At 39.5% G+C, this 12,858-nt stretch overlaps 1 protein-coding gene across 1 annotated transcript in view; it reads right to left on the reverse strand.

Moving 5' to 3' along the window:
• The window catches only part of LOC103507012 (transcription factor glial cells missing 2-like), a 32,963-nt gene that overhangs the window by 7,018 nt on the left and 13,087 nt on the right, over positions 1-12,858 (reverse strand). The window contains exon 6 of the mRNA XM_026821973.1: positions 387-516. Within this exon, the coding sequence (XP_026677774.1) occupies positions 387-516 (130 nt within the window). The remainder of the gene's footprint in view (positions 1-386; positions 517-12,858) is intronic.

Raw genomic sequence — 12,858 nt, forward strand, 5'->3', positions numbered from 1 at the left:
GCAACAAGAAGGATATATGTATCAGAGAACTGCAGTAGACCTCAGAATACGGCACCCATACGCCTTATGGACCTATTAAACGCCCATAAGAGAAATTTCTTCCACATAAAGTACTACTAGCCAGCCTATTTAGCTTGGAAGGAGCGTGTCTGCCTTGTAAGCGCTGGGTAACGAGTTCGAGCCCCGCCCGGGGCGGATTTTATCTTGATTAGATAGGGTTCATTCTCGGAACGACTGACTTTCTCCTATACTGTCTTCCTTCCCTCTTTGCTTTCGGGACGATAAGACCTCAGCAATTACAGTTCCCTCTATCAAACCTCTTAAAAAAAATCACATTACCTAACTAATTTTGCAAAATAAAAATAGAATTTTTTCGATGCACTTACCTGCTGTGTTCCCATTTGGCGGTAGGAGAGGCGAAGTTTGCTGGTGGTGATGATAGGGGACTATTTGGCAGGAGGGACTGGGTTTGACTTCGGGACACGACGAGGATTTCTTGTCTTGTAAACTTAACAACTGAAAACAAAATAATAAAAACGAAATGAAAAATGATGTTTTACAATCTCAAATTGTTAAAAGTGACTACAGACTTTCTCTGGTAAATGAACATTGATTTCTTGGTCCATCTATATAAAATGCTAAGATATTCCAAGATCTTTTTGGGAGGATCTTTTGCAGTAAGTTTCGGATCAAGAACAAGAGGCCAAGAGTTCTAGTAAAGACAGATGTAATTAATTCCAAAATAGAGGGATCTCGAATTTCAAGTTTATTTATTTTTTAGGCATCAATAAATTTCACTTTACCTATAGTTCTTGATCTTAATAATAGGTATTAAGTATTAAGATATTCGATTTCACGATCTTAATAATGACATCAATGAACAATAGGTATTAGGACATTAGATTCCACGATAGATAGATAGTCTAAATTCGAATTTTGTAGGTGTAATGGAGAGACATCTCTGGACCTAATCATTGATAGTATCTATGCAAATATGAGTGTGAATTATATTTCTTCTGACATTGATGAATCACTAGGAGGTGTGACTGGAAATTTGGCTGTATTTCTTTCATGGAATATCTTTAGGATAGGTAGGTAGGTGAATTTCGCTGGATTTTGCGCTAATAGAACACAAGATAGATAGGTACCAGTACCAAGTAGCAGTTTAGGCACCGGAACTGCTTGGTTTGATTGTATCTACCGATTTGATTGTATAGCTTTATCTGATTAGGTAGGTACTAAGGTAGGTATCTGACACTTGAAAAGTCAGAAATTGTAATCGCAATCGGACATTTTACATTACAGAGATAACCTAACTTGTTTCTCATTTAATACTTCCGAGCTGGTAGACTTTCTGAGGGCCCACGTCAGTTTTTTTTTTTCCGAAATTATCTACAAGGAGAGGAAATACTTTGTTAGGGATAAGGTAAATTACCTATCTACCTTTGCCAATATTCACCCATCAGAATACCTATACCAAAATTAGAATAAAAGTATCCATGTCGACTAGAAAGGTCTAGAATGGCCTCAACTAGTCTTGTAATTACAGTCAGCATACAGGTGTATTGGAGAGAATGTACATACCTGCACTTTCAGACTAAATGCACATATAGGTATCTACCAGTACTTCTAGTCTAGAGACTAGGGCATCGATTCCCAAACCGGGGATGGGTTTAACCCAAGAGGGCCGTGAGATTTGTAGGGGGGGAAAATAGGCCGCTGGCAAATAAATACCAGCAACAAATAAAAATGTCCCTCAGAAATCCATGGATTAGTGGAGGAGTGATTTTTCAAATTATTAAAATTTACTACCCATGAAAAATCCAATATCCCTACATTACATACAGAACTGGTTACTAGTCATCTCTAGTAAACGTTATGTAAATACTGTCTTCTTAAATCTTTTTAGGCAAAAAGAAGTGTACCGAAATGCGAATTTCTTAATGAAAATGGCAGATTTTTCTAAGGGGGAATGGGGTTTCGCCAGAATGCCACCAAAAGAATGTTGCTGCAAAGGGGGTGCCATGAGTCCAACTTTAGAAGCCAGTAAAGGGTGCCACGGAAAACTTTAGGAACCACTGGACTAGGGTATCACCTCAACAATTATAAGCATCTCCGTGGCTGTGGGGTAAACAGTCTTATTTTGTTTACAGACACACACACGGGCCAATGGCTGAAACTTTGGATTTAGGCTCTATATAGGGACCTCAAAACATGTTTTGGCACTGAAAACTGACCATCGAAAATTTGAGCTGATTACATTACTTTCCTTCCTATAGGATAAGGAAGGTAAAAATGACAATAGTGTGATCTTACCTTAAGTAAAACATGAAATACCTAGTAAATAAACGATTACCTATAGGTACATAGAAGGAATACCTACCTGATTACGTACCTATTTATAAAATTACAATGAACTTGATATGTGTGTGGGGAATACCTAATCTCTTCGGACAGTACCATAATATGTACTGCGCCGATATCATTCACTAAACGCTAAAGAAGTAGAATCAAATTGCGCCGATTAATTTAATTATTATTATTTTTTTTTTAAGATTTGATAGAGCTAAGGAACTATAACTGCGAAAGTCTCATCGATCCGAAATCGAAGAGAGATGGCAGACACGATGGGAGAAAGCCAGCCGTTCCGAGAACGAACATTATCCGTTCTGGATAAAATCCAACCCGGACGGGAATCGAATTTGCGGCCTAGCGCCCACAAAGCAGACGCGCTACCAACCAAGCTAACTAGGCTGACAAATCTAAAACTTTGAACGCGATTTCACCAAAAACATAATTTCCTCACTGCCCTTTTTCAATCCTGTCCTTCAATTTATTATTGATGCCCAATCAATGCAAAACAAATCATTGTTCTTCACACAACACAAAAAGATCAATTTCAATATATCTTTTCCCGCAACATATCGATGTTTGACGAAGTTACACGGGTTTTAGTAAGCAAAAGTAAATAGGACATGTTTCATCAACAAAAAAAATAAAATAAATAAATTAAAAAAAATAATAATAAATAAAAAAAACTTTAAAAGCAATTTCCAAAAAAAACCACATAATTTCCCCACTGCCCTTTTTCAATCCTGCCCTTCAATTTAGAATTATTGACACCTAATCAATGCAAAACACTAAAGTGCATACTTGGAAGAAATTCGTGGACTTTCCCAAACTTTTTCCTCATCTGATAATGTGCGAGTGATGGGGTTTTACCCGGGTATAATTTTATCAGCCAATACTATGTGATACGACTATAGACTACTTTATTTATTCATTTTATCTGGCTTAACCCTCCTCAGCAATAATTTTATAACAGGGTTTTTTTTTTACTTCCTTTTATGCACTTTAACACTGCGGACAGTAATTTGTTCGCGCTTTAAGAGGTTTGATAGAGGGAACTATAATTGCTAAGGTTATATCGTCCCGAAAGCGAAGAGAAAAGGAAGACAGGGTAGGAGAAAGCCAGCCGTTCCGAGAACGAACGTTAACCGTTCAGGATAAAATCCGCCAAGGGCGGGAATCGAACCCGCCGCCTAGCACTTACAAGGTAGACGCGCTACCAACCAAGCTAACTAGGCTTGGTAGCACAAAGGACCAACTTGTTCTAAGCTGACAGTATTAATTAATTTATTTAATTTTGACATCCTTTGTAAATACTTTTTTACTTAAGTTATATATAAAAATGTATATAACTCGTAAGTATCCATTTTTATATATAACTTAAGTAAAAAACTAAGCTGACAGTCTAAATCTCTAAATAAAGCACTACTTATACTTCACTTTTCACACAATTCTAACTCAGGGTTGACCGTAATCCCATGTGCTTTAGTCTCGTAAACACAAATCCATTCTCTTATAAATAGTCTCTTCATATCATTTAACATCAGTTCATCATTCCAGCGATCTAGTACAACACTTTACCTATCCGTTCTATCTAACACTTTCAAACTTATTCAAACTTCTGTTATTTTCAAGAAACTTTTTCCGACTATTCAAACTTCATTCTATTCTTGTTAGTTGTGTGTTGTGTCGTTTTCCAGTCAACATGAAATACTTTTCGTTCGCGTTTGTTCTCCTAGTTGTGTGCTCCGTGTTTTTCCAGTCTGCTTATGGCTAACACTTTCAAACTTCTGTTATTTTCAAGAAACTTTTTCCGACTATTCAAACTTTAGTCTGTTCTTGTTAGTTGTGTGCTGTGTCGTTTTCCAGTCAACATGAAATACTTTTCGTTCGCGTTTGTTCTCCTAGTTGTGTGCTCCGTGTTTTTCCAGTCTGCTTATGGAAAATTAGTCTTTGGACATAACCCCCTTCTTTTTTTATCTATTGTTCTTCTTTGATAGAGATTCTTCTTCTTTTTCTTCGCCTTTTCCCGTGTTCAGACGGGGTCGGCGTTTTTCGTCAGCCTCTCAGTCTCAATCAGCCCTAACTGGGGTGATTGCTTTGGGCTAACATTTGGTATTGGCTACTCTTCTTCGATAGAGATTGAAGGTCAAAAATAAATAAATAGACTTTGTTTTTCCAACCTCAGTGGTGTAGTAGTTAGCACGGTGGGCTTTGAATCTAGAGGTTGGTGGTTCGAATCCAAGTCGCCATGAAATTTAGCTTAGTGTAGGAATTAAGAGGGAAAGGTCCTATGTATGATTCATTGATTCACAAGGCAGATTCAGATACCATCCACGCTCCCCGTTGCTTAACTCACCTGTCCAGTAGTCTACACGCTTCTAATGCACATTGTATCACGACTTCCTTTTTCTTTCCCTTCACACTGATCTCAGCTGTTAAGTTACGCCCTATGTATGATTCACAGGGCAGCTCCACACGACATGTGAATTCACCGCCAGGCCGGGCTTTGTCGTCGATGTCGTAGGTCAACTCCTCACCTGGGAGATTAGAAATAGAAATTAGAATTGGAAATTGAAATTAGAATTAGAAATTAGACATGGAAAATCGAAATTCAAGTTAGAATACAATTCTTGACCACTACGCCACCTGCCTCGGTGGCGTAGTGGTCAAGACGCTCGCCTGGTAAACAGGAGGGTGTGGGTTCAATCCCAGCCAAGGCATGGAATTAACCCGTTGAAATATTTGCAATCGAAAAACGAGTATAAATTTTGTCGATGGTGGGATTCGAACCCGGGACCTTCTGCATAGCAAGCAAGCGCGTTACAACTGAACCAACCGTGCCCCCTTGCTGCTCGTAGATTTATGTTAGACGCTGGTTCACTGAAGTTCAGCAACATCAAGGGGTTTTGTACCTGGGCGAGTGACCGTCCGGCCTTGTGAAGACAATATTTAAGACTGGATCAAAGAGCTGATTCGTTCTCGGAACGGCTGGCTATCTCCTATCCTGCCTTCCTTCTCTCTTCGATTTCGGGACGATAAGACCATAGCAGTTACAGTTCCCTCTGTTAAACCTCTTTTTTTTTTTAAAAAAAAAGAGCTGAAATCCCAGTAAAGGCGAAGTAGCAAGCGGAAAAAGGTGACCAAAAAAGGTTTTAGTACATAGTTGAAATCATGGTGGAGGCGAAAATTTTCGTTTTGGTTGAACCCCGTATGTCATATTAGTATGATGTACAATTAGCGTTGTCATTTGTGACGTGATCAACTAGGCGTGCCGTAGTATGTCCCAGGCCGTAGTATGTCTCAGGTATCATGCTATGAGAATCACTAGAAACCAACTTTCAATCCTATCTCATCGTGATAGTATGCTGACCTAGGCCCCTATTCGACGAAACAACTTTCCACTTCCCTCTTCTAAAAGCGAAGATTGGGGAATCGTTTGGGGAACTTTTCGCGAAAGGTATATGGTTTTGACCTTATGACGTTACATAATACACGGAAAACCTTTAAATGCATTGCCTAGGACCCTAGGTAATAATTTCTGTGACTTCAAAATTTCGGGAAATTTAAGTTCAACACAGTAGCTAGATTAATAACTTGAGATCAACTCATTAGCTGTTGTAACATTAAAACACCTGATTATGACTATGTACTTTCAAGCTGTAGATTTGAAAGAAAGTGGTCAGGTAGTAGGTACTCTACAAGTAGGTAGGTACTCAAGCAACAATAGTCCAATAGTCCTACAGTCAACAAGGCACGGTAACAATTCAAAAGTAATCATCTAACTGTAATGCAAAACAATATGCATATAAAATACCAATAGTGTTACCTATTGGAGTCCATTTTAGAGGCCTCGTGAGGCCAGTAACTGGACTATTTATTGGCCTTGTGTAACCCAGTCGTTAAAGACGGCCGGATGTGGATTTCTGGGATCATTTCAGATTTTAGTACTCGCGAGAATTTTTTCAGACAATAATCTTGAAGAATGAATGACAATCATCTTCTAGAATGAATGACAGTATTGACAGAATGACAGCTATAATCACGGAGACACCAGAGATTATAGACAAAATGCTAATATTGTCACTTCAGAAACTAAATGGTCTATCGTAGATCAACTTGAAATAAGGACGGGATTTTTTTTTTTTACTCCCTACTCGGTGTGAATTACAATATCTAGAAATTAAAGAAATTTTCAATGCAATAGTTACTTTACTTTTTTTTTTTTTTTACTTTATCCAGGAAATATTAAAAATCCTTTGATAGAGATAAGCGGCTTTCTTAATGTGAAAACGCCATGTTTTATCAAATTGAAATGTTTTTCCCTCATTCTTATCTTTTATTCTGTAAAATTAAGGGGGGGGGATGTTGATAGGCCATTTTGCCTCTGCAGCCACCATGCAAGGTATGTAAATCCAGTCAAACCACAAGCGTCTAATAAGTAATAATCAACAGCCATTCCCATATGATTATACAGAATGAATGAAATAAACCACGCCAGACCTTATTGTTATTATTCCAATGTTCCAATGTAGTTATTCAAGAATAAATTGTATTGTAAACAATGCGTTCCGGGGCGAAAACTCAAGAAACGGGGGCCCAGGCCCTCCTGGTCTAGAAATTGGGACTAGGCCCTCCTGGTCAAGAAATGGGGACTAGGCCCTCCTGGTCAAGAAATGGGGACTAAGGCGAGAAATCGGGGCAGAAAGTGGAAGAGACGTTTTTGGAAAAAAGAAAACTGCACCTTCGGATAAGTATTTTCCCATCTTATTTCTTATCACATTGGCCATTTCTCATCCCTAGAAGAAAGAGTGACTGGAAAGGAGAGTAAGGGTGTGTTTATGTACTGGGCTGAGCTAGGCCATTGTCGGCCTTTAAGCGTGTAAAGTTGGCGGGAAATTCGAAATTTGGATTTTCTTTCCATTTCGTTTTTTTTTTTTTTTTTACTTTGGTAAAGGGACTTTTTAGTCTCATTCGAGCAGGATAAACAAGATATAGTCTATTCTATTCTATTCCTGATTCTATTCTATTCTATTCCACAGATATCGGAACCTATATCCAGTATGAATGATGAAGAGTTCAGTACCACATGTTGGCAACCACCCAAAAACCAAACCGGAGATGGTAGAACCGCACTGAACGACAAGTATGGGTACTGAATCCGCGAACCTTCGATTGAGAGACAAGTATTCAACCGCGAGGTGCTTGCAGTGACAAGTATGGGTACTAATCCCGCGAACCTTCGATTGGAAGACGAGTATTCAACCGCGAGGTGCTGTGTCAATGACAAGTATGGGTACTGATCCCGCGAACCTTCGATTGGAAGACGAGTATTCAACCGCGAAGTGCTGTGTCAATGACAAGTATGGGTACTGATCCCGCGAACCTTCCATTGGAAGACGAGTATTCAACCGCGAGGTGCTGTGACAATGACAAGTATTGGTACTGAACCCGCGAACCTTCCATTGGAAGACGAGTATTCAACCGCGAGGTGCTGTGACAATGACAAGTACTGATCCCGCGAACAATCGAACCCGCGGCCTAGCGCTTACAAGGCAGATGCTCTACCAACCAAGCTAACTAACTAGAGTGATTTGAAAATAGATCAGTTGCGCTTGGGTGATGTTCCAAAGTCATAGAGCAGGAAAAATGAGGACCAACGGAATTTTTCTTTTTCTTCTACGACTTCTAGATACCGAGATTCTTAAATTACCCAAAACTCCTGCACGCTTTGTTCGATTTTGGTGAATTTTGTGAATTTGTCAAAACTTAACACTGGACAGCCTAATTAGCGGTTTCGATTCCCGCCCGGAGCGGATTTCATCCTAAAGAGATAAGTTTCGTTCTCGGAACGGCTGGCTTTCTCCTATTCTGTCTTCCTTCTCTCTTCGCTTTCGGGACGATGGACGATATAATATCATAGCAGTACATCAGTTCTCTTCAATTAATAATAATAAAATTAATAAAAAAATTCAATATTTTTCTTTAATCACTTCCCCTCCCTCATTCTTTATTCCTCCCTCCTTCCATCCCTTCCTAGCTGCTCTCTTCTGCTTCTTCTCTCCTTCCTCTTTCTCAGTATCTTCTCTTTCTCCCTACCTCCTTCTATCCTGTGCCTCAATTTCTTCTTCTTCCTCTCTTCTTCTTCTTCTTCTTCTTCTTCCTCTCCCTTTTATTCCTCCCTTCGTTGGACACTTGAATGAGTGCTTGAAACTGTCCTGTGAAGCGTTCATAAATAAAAAATGCCATAGATACCCTATTGTACTCTTATAAGTACGCCTAGCTATACATACCTATTACCTACCTGCTACTTTTATTTACCTACCCCTCATGCCTGCCTTCTACCTACATACCTCTATACCCTTCCTTACCTACTATTATTTAGCTACCTACCTTTCCTTACCTACTCGTACTGTTACCTACCAGCTGGTTACGCACTGTAGAGCTATTGATGTCAGCAACATAAATAATGTTATAAATAGGGAGGGGTTGTATTGTATAGGTAGATAGGTACCCACTAACTAGGTCGGTAATTTTTTTTTATTTTTATAGGTCGGTAAATTTATTTATTTTTACTAGCACATGATATCCAAAACCGATATACATAGATAAATAGATATACCTAAGTTGATAAGATGAATTACTAGCAAAAGACTACATATTTTATTTATTTTGATTTTATTTTCTCTTGGCAAAAGAAAAATCCAGCCATCTTTACGTCTTAGCCTTTGTTGGCACTCATCAAGCAAAGTGCATAGCTCTCTCTTTGTCTCTTTCTCTCTCTCTGACCCTCTATCTCTCTCTCTCTCTGACCCTCTATCTCCTCTCTTTCTCTCTCCGACTGCCCTTTCTTTCTGTATATCTTTTTCTCTCTCCCTCTCTTTGTTTTTGTCTCTTTCCTTCTTTCTCTTTCCTGCGCTCTCTCTCTGTCTGTTTTTGTCTCTATCCTTCTCTCTTCTTCCTCTCTCCCTCTCTCTATCCCCCTCTCTATACTCTCTCTCTCCCCCCCTCTCTCTCTCTCTTTGTCCTCATGTCTCTCTTTCTCTGTATCCTATCTCTAGCCCTTCCTCTCTTTTCTTCTCTCTCTATTAGTGTGTACATATCACTTTGCAAATATTCTTGGCTTCCAAATGACGTTACCGTGCCAGCCTAGTCCGCTTGAAGGGTAGCGCGTCTGCCTTATAAGCGGTAGGTCGCGGGTTTGATTCCCGTCCGGGGTGGATTTTACCCTGAACAGACAAAGTTCGTTCTCGGGACGGCTGACTTTCTGCTATCCTGTCTTCCTTCTCTCTTCGATTTTATACATATCACTTTGCAAATATTCTTGGCTTCCAAATGACGTTACCGTGCCAGCCTAGTTCGCTTGTAGGGTAGCGCGTCTGCCTTATAAGCGGTAGGTCCCGGGTTTGATTCCCGGCCGGGGTGGATTTTACCCTGAACAGACAAAGTTCGTTCTCGGGACGGCTGACTTTCTGCTATCCTGTCTTCCTTCTCTCTTCGATTTTGGGACGATAAGACCTTAGCAGTTACAGTTCCCTCCACCAAACCTCAGAAAAAAAACCCAATTTATATATCGAAAGCTATGAATTTATGCAAGGGCTTTTTGGAGCTATACTAAGGTCACCTCACGCTTTTTTCCGTGGAGCAATGTGCTGGCTCCGAAGAAAGAGGTAGTTGTGTGTTTTAATTCAAGTAAATATTTCACTTAAACCATTCATTTGAATTTGATTTTATGTTTTTCTCGTCAGAAGGGGACTGGTTGTTACAAATCTCTTTGGATTTCTCCTTCTTTTCTTTTTCTCCTTCATCTTTATAGTTCAAGTGCTCGTTTACGGTATTTCAAAGCAGTCTGCTTTAAATTGTTTAATCAAGGAATCTGCTAAAGCTGGTTATGAAAACACCATTACACCGCTTAGCACCGTTACGTGAGCAATAATTGTGTTAGTTATCGTGTTTCAGGCTTTCAAGGGCTATGGACCCCCAAAGCTTTAAAATTTCAGAGTCTGGCCTACAATAAAGGAGAAAAGCCAGCACCCTCTCCCTAAATACGGCCCTGATTTTAGGCTATAAGGAAGGTATTGGGTGTTTTATTGTAACCATCTATAACCAAAATTTTCGGGGTCTATTTTATCCCCAAAACAAACTAACCCCGCGGCACTGGTCTAATTTAAATTAACTATAAAACCTAGTTCTTTTTTCAAACTTTCTTGCCCCGCGTTTCTTGTTAGTGCTGCTGGGAAGTGATTTATATTACCGGTAAGCCCCTCCGGGTTCGAATCTCGCCACTACACAAATATTCTTCGACTTGAAGTATCCAACTCTTACTCTGAATTTGCAAGCATTTTCCGTCGGATTGGTCACCGTTATTGTTTGCTTCGTTGGAACTTTGTAGTGGACATTTTCGAAATGTAAAAACTCACTGAAAATGCCCTTGTACTGTTCGTAAAGTAAGAGACCACCAAACTGAACAGAAGATGCATCCAGACTTAGATTTTCTTGATTTTCTTCCTGGATTTTCTCTTCAATAGGCTGCGTCTTCTGAATGTTCTCAGCACTTTTGTCGAAATTGAAATCCATGCTTGAAATCACAAAGTCAGACCTTGAAAGTGAGAAGTTTTCTCCTAAAGTTTTTTTTTTTCTCACTTTGAGTATGGAAGTACTTTTCTTTGTCTGTCTCTATATCTTTATTTGATTATTTATCAAAATTATTTGGAACCTTAGAATCTCTAAGGCCAGCCTCTCACTATCAGGTAGACCCAACAGGTACACCTGACAGTGAGTGGCTGGCCTAACTGGAGTAACTAATGAAGTTTTCTTGAACCGATCGGGATTCCAAGATTGGAGTTCTTGGCTCTCTATATATCGTTCTAGTGCACATTTGCAGCACTTCTAGTCCACACCAATCTATTTTGTTGGTATACAGGCGATCATCAGGCCAGTGGAATGACATACTTGTCTCATTGTAAGTGTCCCAACGAATAGTTAAACCTAAAACATCTGCAGTTACAGTTCCCTCCACCGAACCTCAGAAAAAAACCCCAATTTATATATCGAAAGCTATGAATTTATGCAAGGGCTTTTTTGTAGCTATACTAAGGTCACCTCACGCTTTTTTCCGTGGAGCAATGCGCTGACTCCGAAGAAAGAGGTAGTTGTGTGTTTTAATTCAAGTAAATATTTCACTTAAACCATTCATTTGAATTTGATTTTATGTTTTTCTCGTCAGAAGGGGACTGGTTGTTACAAATCTCTTTGGATTTCTCCTTCTTTTCTTTTTCTCCTTCATCTTTATAGTTCAAGTGCTCGTTTACGGTATTTCAAAGCAGTCTGCTTTAAATCGTTTAAAGTTTAATCGAAGAATCTGCTAAATGTTTGATTATGGAAACACTATTACACCGCTTAGTTCTGTTACGTCAGTAAAATCATGTATCGCGTTTCAGACTTTCAAAGGCTCTGGGTAATTCAACCCTCAAAGTTTTAAATTTTCGGAGTCTGGCCTACAGTAAAGGAGAAAAATTGAGCTAGAGGGGGGCCCCCTCGCCCATCCCCCTCCCTAAATACGGCCCTGGTTTTAGGCTATAAGGAAGGTAGGTATTTTATTTTAACCATCTATAACCAAAATTTTCGGGGTCTATTTTATCCCCAAAACAAACTAACCCCTCGGCACTGGTCTAATTTAAATTAACTATAAAACCTAGTTCTTTTTTCAAACTTTCTTGCCCCGCGTTTCTTGTTAGTGCTGCTGGGAAGTGATTTATATTACCGGTAAGCCCCTCCGGGTTCGAATCTCGCCACTACACAAATATTCCCAATGTCATCGGCCACTACCTGTTTGAATAAATAACCGATTTATTACTCCTGTTTCGAGAGAACCTGTTGATTAACGTGTTATCACTCTAAGTTCGTTATCACCAGGGATTAGGGACCACCGCAGCTTGATTTATGGGACACCCGGGAGTTTGGGATAGTTTACGGGACTGGAAACCACGTTTGGACTTTTCAGTCTGTGTGGTTTTAAGAATGTTTTTTGAGGTTTGCCCAAGGAACCTGTTGATTAACGTGTTATCACTCTAAGTTCGTTATCACCAGGGATTAGGGACCACCGCAGCTTAATTTATGGGACACCCCGGGAGTTTGGGATAGTTTACGGGACTGGAAACCACGTTTGGACTTTTCAGTCTGTGTGGTTTTAAGAATGTTTTTTGAGGTTTGCCTTCAAAAGGGGTGGTTCCCCGCCCCCTACAAATTTTTAGCCAAGGGGGTTATCTTTTTATCAAGGGTGTATTCTGGGCACTGTGTGTAAGTTAGAGAGATAGGTATGTAGGTAGTTTGAGGTTCGAGCCCCAGGTCAAGTCATAATATTTGTGACAAGCATTGATGTTAAAAACAATTATAGGTATCTAGTAATTACACTAATAAAAGGTATGTTGTTGTTGTTTTTGTTGCTATAGCGGCTTTAACCGATTGGTGCTCAGTACCTAGTTAAATTCCTTTTTTTTTGAAGAGGTT

This window comes from Diaphorina citri, unplaced genomic scaffold (assembly GCF_000475195.1).
Source record: "Diaphorina citri unplaced genomic scaffold, Diaci psyllid genome assembly version 1.1 scaffold281, whole genome shotgun sequence".
NCBI classification, from domain to species: Eukaryota; Metazoa; Arthropoda; class Insecta; order Hemiptera; family Psyllidae; genus Diaphorina; species Diaphorina citri.